The sequence below is a fragment of the Anabas testudineus genome, chromosome 21 (assembly GCF_900324465.2).
Source record: "Anabas testudineus chromosome 21, fAnaTes1.2, whole genome shotgun sequence".
In the NCBI taxonomy this organism is placed as follows: domain Eukaryota; kingdom Metazoa; phylum Chordata; class Actinopteri; order Anabantiformes; family Anabantidae; genus Anabas; species Anabas testudineus.
Window position 1 is genome coordinate 12116151 of NC_046629.1, and position 27822 is coordinate 12143972.

The 27822-nt window shown below is 38.7% G+C and overlaps 1 protein-coding gene across 2 annotated transcripts; it reads left to right on the forward strand.

Moving 5' to 3' along the window:
* The first annotated feature begins 655 nt into the window (after nt 1–655).
* pde11a (phosphodiesterase 11a) lies at nt 656–27662 on the forward strand. 2 transcript variants are annotated; one of them, XM_026376927.1, is made up of 20 exons: nt 656–1444; nt 1953–2111; nt 8670–8759; nt 9388–9582; nt 9686–9750; nt 11278–11410; nt 12225–12300; nt 14489–14556; nt 14645–14737; nt 15685–15735; nt 17307–17453; nt 17584–17691; nt 18948–19057; nt 20269–20359; nt 22594–22694; nt 22911–22988; nt 23078–23141; nt 23237–23311; nt 24311–24394; nt 27403–27662. In XM_026376927.1, exons 1-20 carry the CDS (start codon nt 656–658, stop codon nt 27634–27636), a joined length of 2811 nt encoding a protein of 936 aa, XP_026232712.1. In that variant the 3' UTR covers nt 27637–27662. The 2 variants fall into 2 exon arrangements, with proteins under 2 accessions (XP_026232712.1, XP_026232713.1); XM_026376928.1 differs by having other exon boundaries at nt 9388–9528.
* The last annotated feature ends 160 nt before the right edge of the window (nt 27663–27822 follow it).

Genomic DNA, 27822 nt, shown 5'->3' on the forward strand with positions numbered 1-27822 from the left:
TGTTTTATTCACCATAAACAGGCCACAGTCGTTCAGTGTGATTACTATTATCATCCTGCAGGGCCATCAAAGCTTTCTTAAAGGAATGCATAGGAATTCTTAACTTCTATATTGTGCAGCTGACAACATGTAGCATCATCCTCGGCCAACATCATCATCATCTTCATCAGCATCTCTAAGGAGGGCACACGGTTCAAAGAGCCAGGGGGGGGGGGGGCTGAAGCAACCCTGAGCTCCTGTCTGTGTGACGAAGCGAGCGTCAGCGGGACAGAGCCAACCACAGCCGGCGTCTTCTGCACACAAGAAGCCCCCACACCACAGTGATGCTCGATAAGGGCTTTGTGTGAGATTTTCCAGTGCTTGTGATAGTCTACGCGAGCCGGAACTGACTGATCCAGACTGATTTTGCTTACATCTGCTTTAATGGTGTTAAAATAAAGTGTGCGGCGTGGAGATGCTGTTGGGGAATATAGTGATGCGCAAAGGGAGGAAACTGGGTATGCCAGAGCTCCTGGGATGTTCCCAGAATAACGCACCGTGGAAGTTGTGATATTCAAATGGTTCTACACTTTAACCAGCGGGAAAGCGTCATAGATGCTCTTTCTCTGCGCGATTTCATGGATTTGGTTCACTGAGGACCACATGAAGTGCAGACATGGCAGTGGCAAATATGTTGTTCTCCGACGTGGAAAGTTTTCTGGACTCTCATCCCGAATTATTCGAGGATTACTTGAACAGAAAGGGGAATTATAGCATAGTGGAGAAATGGCTCAAGAACCACCAGGCGACTAAGAGCCCGGCGGCTGCAGCTCCCGCCGAGCCCAGAGAGGACAGGAGCAGCGCATGTAAGGACAGCTGGGCGAGCAAATGTGACGGTCTGCAGCGGAGAGCCTCGCAGAAGGAGCTGCGTAAAACTTTCGCCAGATCAAAGGCCATCAATGTCAACAGGACATACGACGAACATGTCAACTCCAGGGCCCAGGAGCCGCTGACAAGCATGAGGAGACGAGCGCTCCTGAGGAAGGCGAGCTCTCTGCCCCCGACCACTGCGCACATCCTGAGCGCGCTGCTCGAGTCCAGAGTCAACATCCCCCAGTATCCATCCACAGCCGTGGATTATAAGTATTACCTCAAAGAGCACAACGAGAGAGAGTTTTTTCTGGAGCTTGTAAAAGACATATCCAACGACTTGGATCTAACGAGCCTCAGCTACAAAATCCTTGTGTTTGTTTGTATTATGGTGGATGCAGACCGATGCTCCTTGTTCTTAGTGGAGGGAACTGGGAACAAGAAGACACTGGTGTCCAAGTTCTTTGACGTGCACGCAGGCACCACGGTTTTACCCTCAATGAATTCGGATGAAGTTCAGGTGCCGTGGGGCAAAGGTATCATTGGATATGTGGCGGAGCACGGAGAGACAGTGAACATCCCCGACGCTTATCAGGTGCCAGCCTCACTCTGTGTCAGAGTTAGAAAAAGAGAGAGAGAGAGACAGATCATTGCCTTCCAGTTTGCCATTTTATGAGTCAAAGCTAATTGATCATCAATATAACAATATAACAACAGCTCCACAGCGTGGGAACTAAGATCAGCCGTGTCAAAGTTGCATTCCCTCACTGTAGTTTCCCAAATTACCTTGATTTTAAGGACCCAAAGCAGTGTTATGACACTTGTACTGACACTGCAAAGATGCAAAATTGTTTTGAATAGAAGAAAAGTAGCAGAGAAGACTCCTTCTGGGCTGATCAAACATTTACAGTAGAAATGAATCATAGAAATAAAGAGCTGCATTACAGCTCCAGCTACTGTCCAAACAGTTACAGTTGCAGTTTAAACAGCTTTAAATTTCACACAGCAAACCTCAAACCATGCTGTCGTTTATTACATGACTTTGACCAGTGATATTTTTTACTGCACTATCATCATTTGATTCCTCCCCTGTGGATTTGCAGGACCGACGCTTCAGTGATGAAATTGACAAGCTGACAGGCTACAAAACCAAGTCACTCCTGTGCATGCCTATCCGCAACAGTGACGGAGAGATCATTGGAGTTGCTCAGGCTATCAACAAGACAACAAGTGGGGAACTCTTCACTGAGGATGACGAAAAGGTAATTTCAGCATTATACAGTGACTGTGAGTATAACCTGGGTGAGAATCAGACATTACAGAAATATTCTGCCGTTCAATAAAACGTATCTTATTGCCAGCTTAGCTTGTTTTAATATGTCTCATAACCAGTTAATATCCCCGCAGTCCTGTGCTAAAACTTCACTCCACTCCACAATCTCCACATATGAAAAGTAGACGTCACACAACAACCCCCCCTCCACCCCCTGTAGAGTTTCTTCAAGCTGAATTACTTTACTTTATCATTTGTGTATAATTACAATAAACACTGTTCATATGTGTAAAGAAACTGTATTTCACATTTCTAGTATAGCAAGTGTATTTTCTCTTATTTTTTTAACATACTAGCAAAACGCGTGAATGAAATCATAAATCGAATTACATTGAATCATTTCTAACACAAAAGCACGACTGTATTCTCACATATTCCTCTGGCAATGACAACGTTTTCACTTTGTCCTTACGGGGTAATGAGTGTAGAATAATGTGAAATAAATTTACATGAACCATTGGAAAATCAGGCTGCAACATAACGAAATTGTTAAGAGCCTAAGTATCTGTCTTCGGTTTAGTGTTATTGTATGAATTTTACTGTTTAAGTTGTTTCGAATCACTTAGGTGAATTAAAATGACTCAAAAGGCTCAATGGGCAGCACATCAACACTTAATACCAAACAGCTTCCATGTGTGAATGTGTGCACCTGTGTGTATGGGACAAAAAGTCAGACATTTGCTAAAAGACAACTAAAGCATGCTGTCAGATGAATAAAATTTACCGTTTTGTGAATCAGCTTGAAATCGCAACAGAAAGTCAAGTTGCCCGTTGCAATAGACAGACATAGATGTTAAAGTGAATGAATGTATTACACTAATACATCAAGGCATTAGGTGCAGGTTTGGAACCCACACTAGATTGTTTAATTGCCTTATTGCCATCACTAGAGAGGCACAAATAGCAGGTGTTTGTCCACTGGCACACTTGAATAGATGTAGCAGCAAGGCAGTGACAGGCACATACACGTAGTTGTTCTCTTGTAGCTTTGAGCCCCTAAGGGCAAGAAAAGATGAGGCATGAAAGCAGTAGTTGTGCTTCTATTTTAGAGTTAGATTACATTGGAGCACATTTTTTGATTATCATATGTTTTTCTCTTCGTCTTCGGAGCTCCACTGTCAAAAATGCATCTCTAGATTTTTATCTGTTGTTCATAACAGATGCAAATTGTGGATTCTTTTTTTGCTTTCCCTTGTTTTGAGTACATTTCACATTGCATTACCGTCACACTAATGCCTGGGATGGCTTCAGCTGAATTAGTAATGAAATGCAAAGCTAGCATCACAGTAAGCTCCCTGCACAACACGGCTGCAGCTCTGCTTTTATGGAAAACCCTGTAACAATATATCATCATTTTCAAAGCCTTAAATGATACTACACCGGCAAATAATAGCAGATGACATTAGATAGTTAATATTCCTTTATTAAAACAAATGTTCTTCAGTATATACTGAAACCTTATTGGATATTTAAATGCATTAAATAGCTGGTTTAAAATCCAATATTGCTTTAATTGTCTCTATTGATTGGTGTTCTGCAGGACTGGATCATGTCACTCATCTTCCATGTATAATTGCACAGTCGCACTATCTTCTGCAAAGGAATACACCAGTTAACTTAATTTAAGCGTATAAGCTGACCTCATAATGCTATGTTTATTTCTTGCATTGCTATCTTGACTTAGCATTTTTTTTTCCGCTTAGCATGCCCTTTAATACATTTACATAAATGTATTATTCACAGGTAAACATTTTGTTCAATCTTCTCTTAATATTATGTAAGTAGTTCTGTGAAGGTTGCCTCTGCCAGTATAGTTTAACATCTGTTTGAGTTGATTGGCACCATTGTGCTGTTTCTTTCCTCTAAATTCCCTGTCTCATTGGTTCATAGCAATACGTTAAAAACACTTGCAATGCTGTGAGATACAACCACATATATGGCAGATGGCAATTATTGTTTGCCTTGAATGTTATTATTTCTCTGCATGTAGGGTAGCACAGAATTGTGTTTATTTAAGTATAAGTTCTTAGTAGTACAGAATGTAAAGTAAAAGTAAAGACTAACGGCATATTGATTCAAACCAATGTAGCAACACATGTGTCTATCTAAACAATCTACTATGAATAAAAATTAACAAAATTTTATTTCAATTAGAAGTTTCATTTCTGCTAGGAAAGCTAGTTGTGATAGTTACGACTTTTAAAACCTGATGCGCTTGATGTTATTGGCCCATCATAGTTTCACTGATAAAATATCAGTAACACTTAATTCCATCTGTTAGCAGATATGTAAAAAGTAAATGTACAATATAAATGTATTACTAGTGGTGATCATGGTTCAAGTGAGCCTCAGGATTCTGGTTCGGTGCCACTTCTCCACCTCAATGTAAAGCTATGAGGGACACAGTAAAAAATGTTGCTCTCTTTTTTTTACTGGTTGCATTCAGTTTGAACTCACTTTGATATAATGAACTGTGACTCACTACCCACGGATGAACATCATTATAAGGGGCAATATCTGTAACCATTAAACAAACAGTGCTAGCGATTTTCCTTTTTGCACCATTGAAGGATTTTAGTGTTTTTCAGTTTGCAGCAGTCCTCAAGGATTTCCACTACTTTTGTGTGCATGCATTTACTTTTGAAATGCTCTGACACCAAATAAAAGAAAAAGAAAACCTTGCTTTCAACCCCTTTCATGATTCTGCACATTTTTGTGCAGTTCATGACATAACATCCATTATTTGTATGCAAATTTTAAAAGACACAATGAAGACAGCCAAACAGAGAACACACATCATAGCACATAAATAATGACAGAAACACATTCAACCTTCCAAATAGCTGAAGACACGAAGTTCACAGATAGAATTGGCCATGGAAATGAAAACATTTGTGTACAGTTGGCATCCTACAGATAAGACTTGTCCATGATCCAAACCACTATTGTTATGGTGTGGTCATGTATGGCTGCCAAGGTTTCCTTGCATTTATCGATAACTGCAGTTTAGTTTAACCATAGCATCACTGTATATTATTAAAACATTGCACACTTAGCCTTTGTGACTGTTTTCATGTCTGTTCTAACCAGTAACAATTTATCATTTAAAAGAAATTACATATTTCTTTTTAGATTTTGCTTATTAGAAAGCACATGAAAACTCAAAAGAATTGTGTAGTTGGACGATTGTTGTTTTTGCAATAGAAGCGTTACAACATGTTAATGGCCACAAGAAAACACTTATTGTGACCTCCTGTTGGCTCCTGGTGTTTTCCATGTACCTGCAAAGTGTAGAACAATTGAATTATTTATGGATAGTAGCTATTGAACAGCACTCCTGGCACAGTGTTTACTAGCTGTGTTGTATTGGTGCCCATAAATTACAGCCAGTCAGGTTGATATACTTCAAATGCTACATTCTCATGTATGAAAAGTGTATTTGTTAATGATACGGTTGCCTACTTAAGAAATATAGGAAACAGGGTCTTTCATTGTACTGCATTGGATTCTTATTATGTCACAAACATATATAGACATTCATCTTGTTCATATATAGTATGACAATGGATTACCAAATGGTTATGTAGAATTCTATTGCATTTGATGTCACGTTAAAAAGCATCAATCATTGCTAAGTATATTTGAAAAACGTGTGTGCTTCGTCCACACAGTGCTAAGTCCCATTTGGGAAACATGAGAAATTCTTGGTAAAATAAAAATAGCTTTGCCTTGCACTTTATTAAATCAACTAGTAGTTGTTTTCCTGGTAGCTAAACATATAAAGTACTAGTTATACAATTGTCTACAGATGACCTCGTGAAATTTCAGCTTTCGCAAAAGGAAGTCATTGAGATTGAAGCAACAATCTGTCCCTAAGGTCTTCACCAGTTAGTTTCATTATTAAATCACTCTTTACTGGACAGTCTACAGGTCTGTAGACAAAAAAGTCTTGTTTGTAATACAACTGTGTACAATGGCTTTTCTTAGGTTTGCCTGTTAGTTCCATGGGCAGATCCATAGCCTAATCCCTGTAGATCAGCTCGGTAATGAATCTGCTCCTGCTGGGGGTATTGATGGCCACTGGCTTTCTGGAAGATCATTATTAGAGAATTCCACAGGACAGCTGAAATAGCGTTATATATGAGCTTAGTGCTCAGCATCATCTGTTTCTGTGTCTAAAAAACTGTTGCATAAGGTGCTTGATTATGTATAATGACCGAATGAAGTGCATAAAATTAATTTAATCATTAGCGTGACAGAATAATATTTCATTTCACATTAGAATTAGAATTGCTTTTAATTCAATGATTTAATTCGCACTTAGTGTCAGTATAAACTGTATCATAATATACACATTAGTGCAACATATCAGCACAGAAGACTTCTGTTCAACATTATAAGCACAATCCTTGCTTATTAGTTGCTGAAAACACATTAAAGCCAAATGGTTTATTTTCGTTGTTGTCCTCCTCTCATGCTTTAAACTAATTTTATTAGATCTTATTTACATATTATTCAGGATTAGTTGCCTGATTTATTTTATTTATGCAGTATACCTATAGTAAACCAGTCCATACTGTATGTATATGTTTTCAAATTATTTGCACTTTGTCACTGGAGTTTCTCTTTATTCTAAACCATCCAGCCTGTAACTGACTCTAATCACTAATCACCCTTCATGGGGCCCTTAACGTAAAACTCTGAACCCATTACACAGAGAAATATCCTTAACTATGTCCCATGTAGAACTATAACTTTTTAAAACAGTGTTATAGGATGGTGTTCTTCACATGTTCATTGGTGGCTGATAACTAACTGCTGCATTATCTTTTCTGAAAGGTGAAAACGATATGCCTGTATCAGCAGCCACAGCTGAGTAACTTCCCATTCATGTATTGTTGTAGTGTCCTCACCCCCAGGTCACACTGAAGGCTGGTAAACATCAGTGGCTTTGTTGTACTGATTGTGTTGTTTACATAGCAGCCAGATGGTAAAGGTAGATAAATAAACAAAGTGGCAGGCCTAACGTAAATTCTATTGATCCCATACTATAGGTGCTGTCAGATAGGACTACATTGTGGGGTAGCTGTATAGAATCCAACCTGTGTATTCACATCCCAGCTGTCTTACTTAACAGCATGCAGTTTTCTGCACCATGTGCTTGCATATTGGTGTTCATTATTACTCAGCAGGGGTGGGTGAAAATAGAAATCAATCAAACTGGTGAGACATTGATTTGATACATATTAACAATAGTCATTAGGCCACATGAAGTGATTACATTATTTATGTGTAGAAAATATGAGGAAAATCAAAAATGTGTTACTGCCCAAGGCACAAGGCAGACTACTCAGTCAAAAGGTAAAATGTCAGTTGAATTGATTTATTTGTTCTAGCATGTAATAATGCCAATGAAAGGCTATTTCTTATTTGTTCCTATTCAGAGCCTTTTCTTGGATGAAAACATTATTCACTCACTTAGTTTTTTGTTTCATTTATTCCAAATCACTTTATTTTCACAGTTCTGAAATACAAATGCAAATATAACATTAAAAGTGCCCATCTTGTAAACAAGCAAAAGTTACACTTACCTTGAGCGTTTCTCACCAAAACACATTTGGACTGATTTGATTTACTGGAGGTTTGCATGTATTAATGTACTGTACTTGCAAACTTGATAAGTCCCACAAAAAACATGAGCTGATCTACTAAGGGTGTGCACTGAGGACTGCGTTTTGAAGTGAGCAAAATAGCACATAGTTGGATTTAGCACCTTTGACTTCATATATTTTGTATAGTGAGACGTTTTTGTTTTCCAAGTGTTCAAAACACAGGGAGGAGATAAAGCAAATACATTCATGATTTATTTAGCTTAAAAGTAATGTGCAATACCTGGCACTGTGTTTAATCTTATCTTTTAATACATTTCACATTATATTTAGATAGGTCTGCTTGTGCATGGAAGGCTGCTGTTATTTGAAGCAGTAGGATGCAAAGGAGAAATGAAAGAATGTGTCCAAATCATGTGTTTACCGCTCATGGTAATACATTTGGAAAAACAAACACACTCGTCTGTCTAGTGATCCAATTTTAGAGTTGTTGGGCAAGCTACAGCCCTATGGGTGTCATTCACAGAACAGACCTCCCTAATGAGTTACTGTGCCCCCTCAACCACAGGCTGAGCATTTGCCGCTGACCTTTTCACTTTCTGGTGCCTTAACATTTGATGCGTCATAGTAAAAGTACTCACTATTTTGGATCTTAGTGCATCAGGCTTATTGTGTGTACCTTGAGGTCTCACAAACATGTTGAATAGATTTTTCCAAAGACATTTTTGCAGACACTTTATTTCAGTGAGCCTGCATAGTTACAATAAAACTTAAAAACCACTTACATTAAGTATTAACTACAATAGCAGTCGTCACTTTTTTAATAATACATTGATGTATGTATCTCAGTAATTAATAAGTGTTCAATATGTTCACAGGTGATGCAAATGTACCTGCCCTTCTGTGGTATTGCCATCTCCAATGCCCAACTCTTTGCCGCCTCAAGGAAGGAGTATGACAGGAGTCGGGTAAGGGCGACAGGGCAAAGCAGGGTAATAAACCCTCCATCCCTGGGATCAGCATTACTTCCTCCCCCCAGTGCTGACACTGAGACTAAGTATTGATTAGTAGCAGCCCACTTGCTGCGATTGCAGCATGCCAGAGCAGCATGCAGCTGCATCTACAACTGAAGAGGGGGATGAGCGTCTATCTAGACAAAGGGCTGTCCGTGATCTAACTCTCGTACGGAATGTAAAAAGATGCACTAACTCGTACCACACATTGATCTTTAATGGAATAAAACATAATGAGAATGCATTACCGTGAACGGAGGAAAGAAATGAGGAGAGATCCCTTTACACCATATGATTTTTATGTGCTTGTGTATTAAATTGGATTGGCACAGCCTTAGATAAAGGGCCTAATTTACTTTTATTGAAGAAACTAATCACGTTATATTGTCCTGTTGGTTTATGGTTTAAGGATCATAATAATAGTAATCACGTTAGAACAGCTGAGTGAGGCACAACCTTATTTAAAGGGTCTCTACTAAAAGTGACACATTTCTTATTTAGTGGGTTTTACAGCAGCATGTGTCAAAATTGCAAAATTGTTGGGAATAATTCTAGTGGTATCATTTCTGTCACTGATATTCAGGCACTCTTAGAGGTGGTCAATGACCTGTTTGAAGAGCAGACTGACCTGGAGAAGATTGTCAGGAAGATCATGCACCGTGCGCAGACATTGTTAAAGTGCGAGCGCTGCTCTGTTCAATTGCTGGAGGACATTGAGTCACCGGTACTGTTTTTCTGTCTGCCATCCCATTTTCTATGTCTGTCTGAACATTTGTGTGTCAGTTACTTCTTTCTGTCTCAGTCTGTATCAGAAAATATTTTAATAGTTCTCCATATTTTTTTCATTAGGTTAATAAAATCTTTCATTTCAAATCTTTCAGGTGGTGAAGTTTACAAAGTCGTTTGAGCTTCTGTCTCCTAAGTGTAGTGCAGACACTGAAAGCAGGTAAGTATGGTGGCTCAGTGTTAAAACCTGCTATTCTCTTCAATAACATCTGGCCTGATGAAAAGTTTTGCCTTCCATTTTCCTTCTACTCACACGAGTAACCTTTCCATTAAATTGTCGTATCTCAACCTTTGTTTGCCCTTGGCACTACAGCACCTGCAAATTCTGCACATAGCCTTGTTTGAATCTCTAAAGATTCCATCAAGGACAAAAATGCTTATAAGAAGTATAAGAACTGAATAATATGGGAATAATAAGTAAGATCTGAATAGAATTCATACTGTACTTAATTGGGTTTTGCTGCTTCTTTCTACTGCTAGACATGGCAAGTTAAGAAAGAGAGGCTTAATATTGTGTGGGATGTTTATGGATGAAAACCCATGTTGAATGGAAGACAAATTATACCCTAAGTGCTGTATCTGTCAGTTCAATGTGATAGTGATAACTGCAGTTAAAAAATATATAATTAGAATTGAAAAAATATCAATAGTAAGACATCAGTAGTAATCAAAGAAATGTGATTTATGTTCGCTTGACTGGCGAGTTTTGTCATTCTGACTCCATTCTGGTTTGTGTTTCTTGTTCCACGTATTATAAAAGTAGTCAGTTGATAATTTTGAGTAATAAAACTACACAGCATTTCAAATCAAGCTGAAATGACAAGCGCACTATCTGTGCGACGGCACTACTCTTCCTAAAGGTTGTGACTAACAACAATTACATGTGTAATTAGGTAAATAAATGTGGTGTCAAAAAGCAAGTGTACTGTAAGTTTTCTAATGTGCCTTTCAATTCGCAGCTGCCCCCATGGGGAAGATTATGTAGTGTGTCTGTGGTAGCTAAATGACAGATATGACAAGAAAGAGAGAGAATGAAGATAGAAAGAGAGCACGACAGAAAAAGAGCTAAAGCATCTTTCCATCTCACCCATGAGGTTTATTTCCTGCAACACTGTGGGATTCACTTCCATGCACAGCTGTATATCTAGATCAAAGGGATTCAAAAGACCTGACAGCAGTGTCTCCCTGTCTTTATTCTAATCCGGAAAGACAAAATGAGCCACGTTGAACATTTACTGTATTGTGTTTGAAGATGAAAAGTCATATAATTGGGAAGCCTGAGCAGGGATGCAGGTGTTTCTGTGGCAGAGTGCGGGGGTGTTTGGCAAGGCAGGCGATCACGCAATTAACTTTTCATTACTTCATGAGCTGCAGGAGAAGCTTACTGATATCTGCAGTATGAGAACTTCATTAACTGCAAGTGAACGTAAAAGGAGGTTCAGAAGGAGGAATAAGAGTGCCTTTTTGCAAGCTTGCAGTTTAAGTGTGAAAAAGAATGAAACCTTTTTAACTTAAATACAATTAAAATGTACATATTTATTTCATTATAACAAACTTACTTGCTAAAGAAGAGTGTTATTTTTTATTTTCTATTCTTTAAGAATAAAATGTTTCCTTAGAAAATAAGCAAGTGCTGTTTGTCCTGTCCTTTTTCTTTTGTTAACTTCCCCTCTTTTTTTGGCTCCAGTTTCAAAGACAGTATGGAGAAGTCATCTTACTCAGACTGGCTCATCAACAACAGTATTGCAGAGCTGGTAGCATCCACAGGACTACCTGTGAACATCAGCGATGCCTATCAGGATCCTCGCTTTGATGCTGAGGTAAACGCACATAAAATTTATTTCAAATTTGTTGAATAAAATGATTAGAAGTCTTTTAAGTTATAGTAGGTACTTCTATTTGTACTTCTGTAAGTACATTTGTCAGTGTTGGAAGATGCGGTGTTGATTCTGAAAAGCATTTCAGAATGGGATTATAAGTGTGTGGTTTAATAAGAAGACAGATGGTTTGAAATGGAAATTAAGCGATGTCTGACTTAAGTCACTTAAGTGTGACCTTATCGGACAGATTAAAACATCTTTCAGTCAGTAGAACTAATAACTAATCTTGGAAGAAGACAAAACCTAATGTGCTGAATTTCATCATCAATATTTGCTGCCTTCTCCCGCTTCCAAAGGTTTCTTGTTGAATTGAAAATCAAATTTTGTATCAAAGTGCATGGTAATCTTTCTTTCAATTTTTATTTTACTATTAAATCTTTCGATACTAATATTGACACTGTCAGTACCTCACAGTTAAGAATATAAAATACACCAGCTGTAGTAATTTCTTAAGTTTAAATAGGCTAAATTAATTACTGCTTTTGTATTTGGTACAATATATATATATATATATATATATATATATATATATATATATATATATATATATATATATATATATATATATATATATATATATATTATTATTATTATATATAATATATATATTTTATATATAAATAATTTAAAATAATTCTCCTTGAGGTCTCATTTATACATAATTAGATAGTTGTGAGACTAGTGCATAGAACTGTGTTTTCTTTATGATGATTGATGGTTATACTCATTTTATGCTGGTCCCACTTTTTTTTAGGCAGATCAGTTCTCAGACTTCCACATCCGCTCTGTGCTTTGTGTTCCTATATGGAACAGCAACCACCAAATCATTGGTAAGTGAGATATTTATGTCAATATGATTTCAAGCATTTATCAATGTGCATTAAAGCATGTGGTCACAAGTATAGTGCTCTCATAACCACAGAAGCATTGATGATGTCCCTGGTGTTGTATCAGTTAGTACTCCGGCTGTTATCAAAGGTATTGTGTGGGAGATGATGCCAAAGACTGTTGCCAAAACTTTGGAACATGCCCAAACCAGAAGAGTGTCCACATACATTTGACATGTTGTATCAGTGATGCAGTTATGTCCAGCACTGACATGATGCACATGAAAATGTAGGTTTCACATTTCTTTGTTCTGTTTTTGCTGCATAGCCGATAATAGAGGAGAAAGGAGCATTAATTCAGCAGAGGCTGCATATGTGTGATTGAATCCACATCACTCCACACTTAGAGGTGGAGTTCCCTTCTTCTGACTGTGTATTTTGAGTTTGTGAATCAGCTCCAGGCCAGCACCACACTGACACTCTGATAAATTATTGACCTCTGGTCTGGTTTTGGTGCTGGATATTGCTTCACGGAGATCTAACACAGAAAGTTTATATTATTATTATTATTATTTTCTTTCCTTAGGAGCAAAGTGATTAGCAGAAAGTTGGTTAAGACGTGCGTTTGTCCATGTGTATTCACGTTTTTCGCGTGGGTGTAAGTACATTTGTAAGGGAGGGAAGAGGACGAAGAACAGAAAGAATGAGGGGAGAAAGAAATGCGGTGTGTGGGTGGTACCTGAGGATCAGGAGTGAAAGACCATTATACAAACAAAGCAGCGGGAGATGAAATACTCAAGTCAAGGATACATTCAGTTAGAAAATGAATGCTCATGTGTCATCTGCCAAGGCTACATCCAGCTCATTCAAACAACATGAACTACTGTTGTGACTAATGATATTTAATGTCAAATCAATTTGAGCATTTCCTTTCAACACTCAGTGAAATTCACTTTAATATACATAGCTGGTGCTAGTTTTTTGATGATTCATGTTTCAAATGGTTAAAATGAATATGAAAAATGTTGGAATTGACAAACTGAATTGACATTTTGTTTTTTTAATTCTATTTGAATTGCTGAAACCGCTGGTAATGGTGATGTGGATGGTGATTCAGAGAGAGCCAGATACCATATCGACCATAAACACACCACTACAATTGAGCAACTTCCCAGTACAGTTTGAGTACGACAGCTGCTTGTGCTCAGTCTGTTCAGACTGATAGATAACTTTATTAAGGCCCAGAGTGGAAACCAATGCAGTCAGCACTTCACAACAATAACAACTATAATAATAACAATAACAACAGCTTAGAGCATCACAAAACATAAACGTAGCACGGGTTCAAGGATCTATTAAATTCATTTCAACCAATAAATAGATAAACACATTTAATACAAATACAGACATCAACATAATGATTTTATTTATGACTGCATAAAACAAAATTCCTGAAAGAACACTTAAAAATGTCTTACTCATCTCCAAAGACTCCAATTCTCTCAATAGTAAATTAGTAGTTTATTTTTTGCATTTCAAAAATCCTTTACTAACTCTTTTGTCTTTGTCTTACTTATATTAAGTATCAAATAATTATTGTCACACCATGTGACAAATCTAATTTCTATCTAAAACTGAAGTCAAGAATCTGCTGTGTATAAAGAGGTGACAAAACTGTTCAAATAATGTTTGCGACTGGTTTACCAGTTATCAATTCTCAGTTGATGGAAAGGAGTGCTGAGCCAGTTCCAGCTCATGTCTGATCTAAGACTCTAAGACTACTAAACCCAACACCACGGGTCATATAAAACTATGGGTCATCCATTTAAAAACTAAGAATGAAGCTGTTTTGTGATAATGAAAAATGACACAGTAAGAAGGTGATGTCTTGTGCCTATGTGATGACCACAGGGCTCTAAGCTGCCATTTAAGCTGCTTACACTTGTAACCATCTATTCTAATTACATGCTTTTTACAAGGAGAGCAATAACAGATATTAAAAGACACCAGCCCTCTATTTTAAATCTATTAACATCACAATGAACTTTCTAAGTTCTTTCACCTCTGTGGATTTCCAGGTATGCTGTACATTGAATTTGACAGGTCACGTGTACATGTGCCTCACCAGTAGTAAGCTCAATGTAATGCTGTGAAGTTACTGTTGTATGAATAAACTGCCTTTGTGTAACAGGTGTTGCCCAAGTGCTGAACAGGCTCGATGGAAAACCATTTGACGATGCAGATCAGCGGCTTTTTGAGGTCCTATACTAATTTCCATACTACACGGTATCCTGTGGGTGTATTGGAAGCTGTTGTAGTTAAGTTTTGTGTTTCATTTTCTTCTTAGGCGTTTGTGATCTTTTGTGGACTGGGCATCAACAACACCATCATGTATGACCAGGTGAAGAAGTCCTGGGCCAAACAATCTGTGGCTTTGGATGTAAGAATGCAATATCTGATTTGATTTCCTGCTTGATATCAAATGTTGAAAATGAAAGTATGTAATTATTTTTTATGTGCTGACATTTGCAAAAACATTACTATGCTTCAGAGCGTGGACTTATGTAGACTGTGCCCTTCTTCAGTTTCCTTTTGTCATATGGCTTTGATTTTTCCCTGCGTATCCTGTCTGTTCTTTTATTTTATTAAAAATAATGGCAACTTTATTTACTTTCCCAGTCAACATATGCCGAATGCTGAAACATTTACCCAGAAGTCATAGCAAATGATGACTACTGCATGGCTAATTCATGACTTATTCTCTCTCAGGGTTCTTTGTGCTTGGATTATTTTTAGTCTCATATTTCAACAAGAATGCGCCATGAAAAAAGTGCTGATCTCTCTTTGTAGATAACCTTCTCACAAAGGTTTTATTGAAAATTAATGAGAGGCAGTGAAAAGCAATCCCTCATCTGCCCTGCAGTATGTAGCCATACAGCACTATATCCTTAGATTACAATGAGGGGCTTTCAGGTGCATTATAGTAGTTAGCACCATTCTGTTTCTAAATAGGAGAAATAGAGAACAGAGATATGGAGCAGTTAAAGGAGAGACACAGAATGAACTAATATGCAGATACATTGCTTCTGGCAGCACTGAATAAACATGAGTGTTTATGATCAAATAAGCAACTGCAAGTCTGTGCAAGGTATTTCTCTTAGGAAATGAAGGGAACATGGTGATGGAATCAGGGCTGACATCGCTGCTCTTGTAGACTGTTCTAGAGGCAAGTGTTAACTTCCTCATCCGGAAAGATCCACTGAAATGCAGTAACACGAATGGGCAGTATTTTCAGCCCCAGCCACAGTTGTGCATCTCTTAGAGCCCTACAGGTTACTCTAATCGTTTGAAAAATACCTCGAGTGACACTATGTCGTTGTTTTGCAGGTTCTGTCTTACCATGCCACTTGCTCCAAGACTGAAGTCGACAAATTCAAGGTAACAAATATTCACAGTTGCAATCGTCGCATTCGTGTCAGAAAACCTATTGGTTTCTCTCAACAGTTACAGTAGTAACTGTTTAACGCAGATATTAAAGTCACAAGTCAACACACTGCTTGTTCTTCAAGCTTTAACAGCACTAATATTGCCTGCGTCTTTTTTCCTCTGTGTCACTGAATTACATTGTTGTCTAAAAACTATTAAAACAGCGAGCCACTAGGTGATATGTTCCTTCATTACACTGAATATGGGGACTGCAGTGTATTTTGAGGCAGTTGTATACACGCTATACTGCTGCTGGATGTAGTCACTAGAGAACCAAATGTATATTAAAGATACCATGTGGAAATCTTGAAAAGAAGCTTATTTTTTTCATCAGGGGACCCACCTTTTGTTTATATTGTGCACTTGCAAACAAACATAGATGTCAGTTTGCATAACATATATATATTTTTTTATTTTGTGAGGAATAAAATGAGGCGCATTAAGATTAAATCCCCCTTTTTCTGAGGAGTATGGAAAAGGACAGTAACTGTGAAGTAGATTTCTCTAAAGCCTAAAATGTATCTGTTTTTGACTAGAAGGCAAATGTAGCTCATAATGTATTTGTTTTGCTTATTGACTGTTTAGTTAAGATATCATTTTTCTAATTAAATATCAATAACTCATTAACTTTAATGGGAAAGACAAAAATCTAAGGCAACACAGAGGAATTATTGGCAGGCTGTCTTCTAGACTTTATTCTCTAGTTCAACCAAATAAATTCATTCAATTGCTCCAATCAATTGGCAATCATTATCCATGTATTATTTATAGATGTAAAATGTTATTCAATTGGCATGAGATATCTATAATACAGGCATGGCATGTTTCTGTGATATTTCTTTGTAGAATTTTGCCTTGTGCCTCTTACTGCAAAGTAGGTATCCTGTTTTCCAGTGTGTTTGTGTGATGTTTCAGCCCCCTCATCCAGCCCAGCTTCCTGGCTTTCCCCCACTTCCTCTCATAACTGCTCTACATGTGGAGCCCTATTGAAAACACTTGACTGGGATTCCAGCAGAGTGCAAATGATGGCAGAGGCAAACAAACCTGGCTGACAAACGAACTCAGGCCTGTGAATTAAGAGAGAGGAGAATACCTGCTGACCTGTCAGGCAAACGTTTGCGAGGGAAACACTGAGCTTGTGATAGCTGTTAGACAGTAGAGGAAGAGAAGAGACAGACAGCACCGTACTGAAACTGCAGCACAACACAGATTGTGAGAGAGCAATAAAATGCAGGTTGCACTGCAAGCGATCATGTTATAAGTGCTGACTACTGCCAGAAATAACAAATCTGTCTTTGTGCTCCTTAGATTGAACTGACAGATTCTTCACTATGGATATTGTTATTTGGAATCATGCACATGATAAAGATAAAAATCTGATGAAGTTCTCAAAGTATTAATTATCATGTCTCCATATTTCCACGTATCATCTGGAAAACAACATCCTCTGACTTCTTCATCATCTCTTCTGCTCTCTGTACTCATCTTCTCCTTCTCTATGTTTTCCTACCACAATGAAACAGGCTGCTAACATTCCCCTGGTTTGTGAGCTGGGCATTGATAAGTTGTCCTTTGACGATTTCTCTCTGGATGTTGATGCCATGATTACAGCCGCTCTGAGGATGTTTATGGAGCTGGGAATGGTGCAGAAATTCAAGATAGACTATGAGGTAAGACAGCTGACTTTCTCTGTCCATTTCCTCTAAATAATTGACTGAATTTGCCCAGAACACTGTTCATTTGGTGTCCTTGTGACAATTGCTGACCCATGGGCTCATCTCTCTGTTTCCTCCCCTCCAGACGCTGTGTAGATGGCTGCTGACTGTCAGGAAAAACTACAGAATGGTCCTCTACCACAACTGGAGACATGCATTCAATGTCTGTCAGTGCATGTTTGCCATGCTAACGGTAAAAATTATACTAACAATAGATCCATTTCAGTCAGAGGCACTAAGGTGATGGAATTATTGATTTATAGCAAATGTTTATGCACTTAGATTTGCTCTAATGTCTCTGATGCTTTAGGGATTGCCTGACCCATATGTTGGGGAAATTCAGAGTTAAATAATAAAATAATAAAATATAAAAACAATATATAAAAAATATATATAGTAGTTAAAACTAGTTCCTCCACAATCAGCATCTTCACTGGTATTAGTATTAAAAAATTTATTTTATGATATTTTATAGTATCTGCTTTTACTTTTATTACTGTAGGTAGGCATTTGTTCTAATTATACTGATATGCTTTTAGCATTTAATTGTAATGATGCATTTTTATGATTGAATAATGCTTTTATTTAAGTAAATTATGTTAGTACTGGTAATACCACTGGACATTGCAGTGGTTTGTGCATGGAGCTAGCATGAAAGTGTCAAGGGACAAGTGAGAAGTGTCAGGTCGTAATTATTGTACCTGCACAAATATGATTGGATATTACTAACCAGCTGTTAACCGAAGAGCTGATCGATGACCCAGTGCTCATCAATCAGCTAATTTAAGCATGACATGAGTGTTTACTGATGCCCCTGATCTATTTCTGTTTGACCCGTGTTCGGATCACGGAGGTTTATATGCTGACTAACTATACAAACAGCCAATTCAGTGCAGAGGCAAACCAGAGATGTTTGTTTGAATAGAGACTCCAAGAGAACTACTTCATGCAATTCCAGCAGGCCTTTACTCTTTCAGGTCCTCAGGGCAACACACGCTTACACATACACACACGGTCTAGATCATTTAATCAAGCACAGCATTAATGCATGGTGTCCCATCTGAATTGATTATTTGCAGAGGGAAATGAAATTGTAGTGTGTAAGCTGTTCTGGGCTCCACCATTCTCCTGCCATGTGTTTTAATGAGTGGGCTGAGGGCCATGCTATCTTTGCTGCTATCCCCATGATGACCTATAGTGACTCACTCAGCACATGGCCTCCAGAACCTATTCATCCAAGCCATAAATCTCCCTATGTGACTCCTTTACTGCAGTCCCACTGGCATTTTAAGGGGATACTGTTTTTTAGGAGAATGCTGCTCTTGGACTGTTTTCCATTTTTATTCTATGTACTCCTTTCATATAATATCAGAATAAGAGATGCGGTTGTAGTGCTCATTGGATGCGTTTATGTTTTCCCATTGGTGTTTTCTCTTCTGTGCCAATCAGACAGCAGGCTTCCAGGAAACTCTGACAGAGGTGGAGATCTTAGCACTCATTGTCGGTTGTGTGTGCCATGACTTGGACCACAGGGGCACCAACAATGCTTTTCAGGAGAAGTGAGTTATCCAGCTTCCTCTTGCTCTCTGCCTTTGCCATACACATACATAAACACACTCCCTCCTACACACTCTTTGTTTGTGTTTTCCCACCTGCAGCAGTAGTCAAGCCCAGATCAGCAAGAGTCAAGTGGCAAGTTGTATAATGCCTCTATAAGAGTCTGCTTAACGAAGACACTGCAAACACTGCTGACTCTGAACACATTTAGATCAGCAGGTAAAATTGCCTGAAGTTGGTGTTTTGTGCTCTCACTAAGGTTATTAAAGTAATTTGAATCTGAAGCCAATACAGAAACAAGGTGGGGAGAAAACATAACCAGGAGCTGAATGTTTAACTTAATTTCACAGGGAGAAATTAAGTTAAACAGTAAGTAAAACAGTCATTTATGTTTGGATTTTCATCTGCAGAATTAACAATTGTGTCAAGACACTTATCACAAGGTGATGCTTGACTGGACTAGACAGGAGACAACGGAGAAAGTAAAGCAAATCAGCACGTAGATCATATTTCTTAATTTTGTGTTTGTGTGTGTGTTATTAACTGTGTTCATTGTCAAAGTATTTAAAGTTGACTCACTCACTGCAGTCATTAAAAACACACATTCACATATTTCATTGAGGGCAGTTGACCAAGTTGGACAATCAAGAGCTATTTGCTGTTTGGAAGTAAAAACCTGTATCTTTAGGATTTCTATATTAAATTGGTACATAGTGATAAAGAGGGCAGTGAATCCTTTGATGCTCAACCAACATGTGTGAACACACTCAACAAACTAATACTATAACTTGCAGATATACTAGATAAACGATAAAAACGTGAAATGAACTTTTGAAATCTTCAGACAAATCATCACATAACAGTAGAATTCTGTATTTTTATTATGGAAATACATGGTCATCTAAAAATTAAGTACATTTATCTTAAACTTCGATGCAAATTGAAGACATTGGAATATCCCACATGCTGCATCTTTGGTACACCATGTTTTTTTTTCCCTCCACATCAGATGATGATCACATTGTATGTTAAACAGTTGTATTTCAGCTGCAGTTGAGGTTATGACTCTCCAGCTTCTTTTAATATTGAGCCATAAGTTTGCAAATAAGCAGCAGGCTATGTTTCTCGGTATGTGTGGAACGCTAACTATGTTATCCCTCTTCTTTATCTCTGTGTGTTGTGCTGTGTGTGTGTGTGTGTGTGTGTGTGTCAGGACGGGCTCAGCTCTTGCTCTACTTTATGGGACCTCTGCTACACTGGAGCACCACCACTTCAACCATGCTGTTATGATTCTGCAGAGCGAGGTGCACTATATTCTAGTATCTGGTGCAATGCAGTTAACATGGAGGTTCTGCTAATGCCTAACACTGCATGCGTTATTGTAACACGTTACATATGAGACGAATGCATTTTACCCACTCAGTTGCCAATTAATTAGGAACATCCAGTTCAAACTGGTAATACTGCTATTGGTCCACTACATTTGCTTAAGTAAATACGGCACAGCTGGTTACACTTTTTCGTGTAATGTCTCTCACTCTCTTTATTTCTAGCTGTGTAAATTAATCAAAATGTTGAAGTCCACCTTTCTTTTAAAAAACCCATTAAGGGTTCATTGAGCCTGAAGGCAACCATGTGGTGCCTTAGTGTCTGCACTATGTGAGTAAGTAAACAAATGGCTCGTGCTGCCCTCAAATCAATGTAATTACAGAGGCGATAGATTTGGTGGTAATTGGTTGAGAGAGATGTTTTTAGCAGGTGAATGGGTTTGCATGAATTCATAAATAAAGACATTTTGAGAGCACAGCTGAGATGAAACTTAGCAGGGTAGGTTCCAGTGGCTTCATAATGATGGTGCTGACAACACAGTAAGTTGACAAATGTTTGCTTGGAATATCAAAATGGTGCCTTTAGTGTGGTAAGCTACTGCTGCCTTAGCAATATACAAATGAATGATCTGTTCCCCTCATGTCTTTCTCATTGTTTATTTCCTCCTTCATCTGCTCCGATTTGTGACAGAATGAGAGAAGTCTTTTATGTCTCTGCTGTTACTCGGTTCAATATTTTATGGGAACACACAAGCTGGTGAAGGGAATCAAAAGCACAGACCTGCTAAGGCAGCCTTTAGATAGTGGTTGTCCAGTTTTAAAGATCTCGTTTAATTTCTGCAGGTTATAATGACGTCTCATTCCTGTCTATGTTTGTGATCGGCATCATCCATTATATCCACAGAAAGACTCTCCATGCCTCTAGAGGAGGGTGCCTAAGTGGTGAACGAATGTATATTAAATGATGGCAAGAGGTCGGTTCTAATGATAGAGAGCCTCAAGTGAGGGATGTTGCTAACTTATTAAGAGGTGCTGGGGAGATGCTGGATTCCCCCATCCACTGCACTGATCCATTCAGTTTTATTACTACAGGTCTTTTACTACTAAGGTGAAATTGTGCATAAAGGCCTTTTTAATGAGAGACTTTGGAAAAATAAACTCAGCCCCTTCTCGCTCTTTCAGTACTCTCTATGTAATAAACATTCTTTAGCGTTCATTCTCTGTAATCAGAATTACTAATAGCAATTTTCACACCTTTAAATAGCACACATTTCTGTAAATAGACCTCTATATGGTGCGTTAAATTCATAGGCAATATTAGGCTAGACTAGGGAGTAATTTTAGAAACAACTCTCATATTTTTATGCTGGTTCACTGTTGTGACTTACTGGGACACCTAAAAGAGACAGAGTCATTGTTGGTGTTATTAAGAACAGCTGTTTTTCTGCTAGGACATGTCAAAATGTCTGCTGTACAACAGCCTATAAGGTAAAACCAGGGCTGCTCTGCTGACCTTGTGACAGCTCATTTTATTTAGCCACTGGCAAAGTATTTGACTAAAGCAGGAGTGAGTTGACTTCAACAGCTCAACCTGATGACAAAGCTCCACCGACATGCAGAATGGTGAAAATTTGCTGCATATTTTAACCACTAAAAATATCACAGATGTGGGCATCAATTATAAGGTCTGCAACTACTGTAGGCTATAATTTTAACTGTATTACATAAAGTATATATAAACACATGAAAGAACAAAAAGCTATTTTCTCATGTCATAAATAGTAAATGTGTATGTTTATTTTGACATTCAGAGACACAGGGGAGCGACTTCCTGAGTTTTTTACTTACTAGCACACCTAGGTGTGGATTGTTTTAGGATGATCATGTAATAATATAATAATAAATATGTATAATATAATAATATACATTAAATACAATAGAAAATGAATAAATTCAGTGAAGATCTGAGAGTTATGGCATGAGACATATTTCAAGATTGAATGATTAATGTATTTACTATTTTATGATAAGGCACTATTACCCACATTACAATATAATGGTAAATAAATAAAATGATGTAACAGGTGTTACAGATCTTTTGTTAGATAAATGTTTCCCATGCTAAATGTAAGAAGTAATTCAAGAGCCCATCATTCCTGGCTCTTTGTGTGCAGTTAGAAATACAGTTATCTCTGGATCTGTCTCCACAGGGTCACAACATCTTCTCCAGCCTCTCGTCCACAGAGTACAGCAACCTCATGCAGCTGTTGAAACTGTCCATCCTGGCCACAGACCTCACCCTCTACTTTGAGTACGTTCGACTAAACACACACCTCTTATTAAACAGTTAAATCTCCTGTAGTGGAGCTGTCCAGAGGCTTCACTGAGACTATTTTACAATGAAGCGCAGTAACTTTTATTCAGCCTATCTCTGATGCTCTGAAGGCTTATTTTAGGTAATACCGCCCCCTTGTGGTTTCTTTGTCCTTGACACGCACATACACTGAACAGTTCTGTTTGCCTTTAGGAACAGAAACACCTTCTTTGACCTGGTTAACAAAGGGGAGTACAACTGGAATGTGAAGGCTCACAGAGACATGTGCAGGTAATGTTTTGCAAAAGAAAATCGCGTCTTTGTCTCTTTCCGTTATTATTTTTACATCAATTAAATCTGTTTGTCTGATTTCCCCTCAGATCCATGATGATGACAGCATGTGATCTGGGTGCTGTCACCAAACCCTGGGAAATATCACGCAAGGTGAAATAAACAGGGGAAAAATCCTTGTCAGATGAATAAATAATACAAACTATTATTCTTTGGCAGCCTTACATTCCTCTTTTCTGACTTCTCAGGTTGCAGAGTTGGTGACCAGTGAGTTCTTTGAGCAGGGCGACAGAGAAAGATCAGAGCTGAAGCTCACGCCCTCTGTGAGTACATCAGCCATCTCTGGTTTTGTGCTTTTCGCAGTTTTTCTCACCTCGACGACCTCCGTGAGCTGATGATGCTGAAGATGAATTTTTCTCTGCAGTTTCAAACTGTACTGCCTGCGTAGGAAACATGAGAACTCGTGTCTCCTAAAAAATGTATTGTCAGCTTGACCGCTCCGCTGCCTCACTGCTGTGCCAAGAGGATAGTGCTGTGGACAGTGGAACAGTCATTCTTAAGAAAAAGGAAAGACGAACTGCTCCTGCACAGAATTCAAAGCCAAAACTGACCTTTCCTTTCATTCAGCTATAAACACAGGAGGCTTTTTGGCATATAGGAGCTGTAGCTCAGGCACTAAATTGCCTTTATTTCTCTCACACAGGTGTAAAAATAGCTCAATAATACCAACAGGAACAGACTTAGGTCCCAATTAAGATGTTTATCTTAATTTATAACATATTCCGACTGTTTTCAAAGCCACAGCTCTAATGCAGAGAGTACTATCTGTTTTATTGAGGAATTTTGAAGGCTGAGCTGTGTTGCAAGTTCTTTAAGAAAGAAAATCCAACAGCTTCCTGTATGCAATTAAGAGCTGTTGACTAATCGAGCCAGGCCACATTGCCTCCCCTCTGAAATAACTAATGCAGTAGCCTCAGGTCTGCCGCTTGTGTCAAACCTTTACCGCTCTGTGTGTGTGTGGGTGTTGGAAATTAAATATTAACTTCTAAGTCGTAGCCCAGTAACTATCTCTGAAGCACAGCCTCAGTGGAGCCTCTTACGTTCATGCTGCAGGAGAATAAGAGAGAATAGAAAACACTGCTGAAATAAACTCAGCTGTCTTGAGAGCTGGGAGAGAATTTCCTTTTAGCAGTAACAGCAGCACTTTAGGGACTGTAAGCCTGATTTGTAGCCGTATAGTGAGCAGAATCATTGTTCTTCTTTGTATCTCTAGTGCAAGCACAAATGTGAGCGTAAATAAATTCTGCTTTTTGTATTTTTAGGCCATATTTGATCGAAACAGGAAGGATGAACTGCCAGGGCTTCAGCTGGAGTGGATTGATGGAATTTGCGCGCCGCTGTACGAGGTAACGCTTTTCAGCTTCACCCCTCTCCGGCCTTCAGCGTGTCGCACTTGTCACACATCCGCCTCTGACATCAGTAGTCAGTGTCCTTCCTCAGCTATTATCCCCCACTGACGCCAGCAATGAATCTTTCATCAACAACTATTCAACTTTCTGTTGCAGTCACAGATTTCTCAGATGAAAAAAAAAAAAAGAAATCGTTTCTATTGAAAGCTCCGAAACAAGTTCAAGGTTTCATCGTGTTCTTTTGAGAACAGCAGAATGAGTGTGCACTTTCTGACTGCACCAAAGCTCAGAGGTAGTGGAATGTGTGAATGGAGCTGTGATGTTAGTCGGGTTAAATCCCCTCGGTAAGACAGTGTACTTTAGACTTCAGTGCGCCCAAATGAAATAAGGGCTGAATCTTGACTACATACTTTTCTTATGAGACGCACTCAGAACAACAGGCTTATCTAATTGTTGGATCCAAGCTCAGCACGTATTAGTTCAGAGTTACTGCTACTAGTTATATTCCAGGGATCTAATAGAAATCTATACAGTACCCTTGCTAGTATAGTAATCTCTGTGCGTGTGTTTCTGAATGACGTCAAGAAAGACTCACCCACCCCTCCCATTTCCAGCAGCAGCAGCGGCTGTGTGGGAGGAAGAAGGCGGCTGGCTTACTGAGGAGATCAGGTCTGTTAAGAGATCAGGCTTGTTGAAGACAAATTCATGAAAGCCCAACAGAAGAGGAGCTGGAAAAGGACTCAAGGATAAAATGGTTCATTCATTACTACAGCACTGGTTCATTTCCTCTGTTTTTGTGCTGTGACAGCATGCAGTCAGACCTCCTTCCTTCTTACCGTCATATTAAACACATTACTCTGAGTCATCAAGAGCAGAAAACAAACAATAGATCATCTTCACTTCTATCAAATTATCCCAGAATCAGTGTCAAAAGTTAGAGCAGACTAATCTGTGCCAGGCTCTGTTTTTCTTCTACCATTGTTACTGTCTGTGTAGTGTAGATAAAAAGCATCAAAGCAGTGTGTGTTGTCTGTGTGTGTGTGTGGGGGGGGGGCTCGTCTCCCCCCCGCCTCATGTAAAAGGCTGATGTTTGGAGAATGCAGATATGGAGCTCACGATCACGCTGCTTCCAATTAAACTTGCAAGCGGGAGAACAGAGGAAGTTCAGAGGCGGCAGGGCTTTTCATCCGTGGGCGGAAGAGATCTTGTTCGTGATCTCGCTGATCTCCTCCTGGTGGTGGCTTACTACTTTGTGGAATATTAATCCCTGCATTATATAACCTTCCATCTTTATATGCCACCATATGCCACTCTCTCACTCTTCTTGTACCTCAGTGGAATAATGGTGCTGCACAACCCTGTTTCCCACAGTGGGTATATACAGTGGAGAAAGAAGGAAAATCTTTTTATTTTAACCCACAGACAGAAGAAATCCATAAAGATTCAGGTGTATGTAGGCCACATGTCGTCACTATATGACGTTGGCTGTAAATATTTAATATTAGCATTAACAACATTTATATCAGTCTAATACAATTATTTAGGTAACTCTTTAACCCCGGCCCCTTATTCAGTAGTATACAAACATTTCATAAATGATATATTGATATGGATATATGCACATATGTGTTTGTTAACAAGTATACTTTTAGCTGGTGTTTAAACAGGCAATAAATGAAAACATGCTGTTGTAGAGGTTGTAATAATAATTGTCATATAAAATATGTCTTTATAGAACAGGTTAAAATTAACAACAAATTACATTAATAAACAAATAATAAACAAAACACATAGTTCGAAGGATTTGGAAAAATCCCTCTATTTATATTAACGTTGCTGTGCAGTCACCACACATATAAACCAGATGTGTTCAGAAACATAAAAAGCCGACATATAACTGAGACTTCTGATTCCAGAAATGATGATTTCCACATTGTGCTCGGACTGCTCAGCGTCACAGGTGACACAGCAGACCGGGCAGACGTCTGCTTCTCAGCAAAGTAGTCTGAGTCTGGCCACGTCATGCAGTAGAGTCGACCACCTACACAAGTATTTCAATTGTACATATGAATTAGTGAATGCACCTTCTAAATATAAATGCGCCTGAAAACGCCCTCCTGCATTTAAAGTTCAGCTAATTGGCAGCTGGTATTAGTTGTTTTTCCCCAAGTGTTACAGCTGATTTGATTTCCCTTTCATCTGCACAATACACAATCCCCAGCGTCGCTGTTCATCATTTCAGTTTCTGTTTTATTTTAACAGTAACTCAGTTTTACAGCGGCCACCCGCTCCACTCTTACGTGTGTGAAAAAGTGAAAGGTGCCATTGTTCTGCATGTGTGGCCTATACCCACACGTTATATTTCCATATGAAACAAGGCTAATGAAACAATAACTAATTACAGTGATTACTGAAACTCCAATAGACTTAGACGACAGTGTTAGCTGAACAAAGGCAACAAAAAAGTCCCGGTCCTTCAGGCAATTTATTAAAATGGTGGTCGACAGATTTGACTGCACTTGCATGTAGAGTTACAGAAAAACCACAAAGGCAACTAATCTCAGTCATACATGTGCTTCTAATCTTTAAAGAGCAGCCATTTATTGGCAAGTAGCTGCTGTATGTTGCTGCTGTTGTAGTCAGGTTTTTCCTGCATTGTTTCATTTGTTTTGCACATATAATATAGTATTTATGATGAAGAATGTATTGTTTTTCTAGCCAGTGTTTGTGCGACTCAAGTATTACCATTAAGTACATGTTAAAGGGCTAAGCATAGAAGCATTAAACAACACTTTTCTGATCTGTCTCTCTCTATTGCTCTTCTAGCAAGTAAAATATTAACATATTATTCTGTTTGAAAATATAAAATGTTGCATATTAGTAGATAGTAGTATTAGCAAATGCTTTGCTCTGTGGATATAATGTGATTGTAATTAATGACAGGCACAATACACACATACTGTGTTTCTTTCTTTCTCTCGCTCTCTCTCAACCTCTCCCTCTAGACTCTGGTCAAGTTGAATCCCAAACTTCAGCCGATGCTTGACATGATCCGAGTCAACAGGGGCAAATGGGAGGAACTGAACAAGAAGAGACAAAATGGCCAGAGTGTGTGTGCACCCTCGAGCCCCTGCAGTGGCGACAGTGCAGAGACCAGTGGTTGCCCTGTGGCCAAAACAGGCAGCACACCGTGTTGCAGCGGCAATGCTGATGGTTCACCATCTAAACCTGTTAGTTAGCTTCTGTTGCCACGTCTGAGCTGATCTCTCTTAGGCTTCTTTTTCTCTTAAATGCAGCCTGCAACAGAGGCCGTGCAGTGCATGCAGAGGTTCTTGGGCTCTGCTCCCCTCGCTTTCGCTACTAGAGACTAGACTCGAGACTTTGCTTTAGACTTGAGTGCAACGCTATCACACAGGTTTTTCTGC

What these genes read in the sequence shown, in the direction of transcription:
- pde11a (XM_026376927.1), top strand. Translation starts at nt 656, where the DNA reads ATGGCAGTGGCAAATATGTTGTTCTCCGACGTGGAAAGTTTTCTGGAC. An exon ending in TTATGATTCTGCAGAGCGAG is followed by an intron (nt 20,360 to 22,593) that starts GTGCACTATATT and finishes CTGTCTCCACAG; the next exon opens with GGTCACAACATCTTCTCCAG. An exon ending in AGCTGAAGCTCACGCCCTCT is followed by an intron (nt 23,312 to 24,310) that starts GTGAGTACATCA and finishes TTGTATTTTTAG; the next exon opens with GCCATATTTGATCGAAACAG.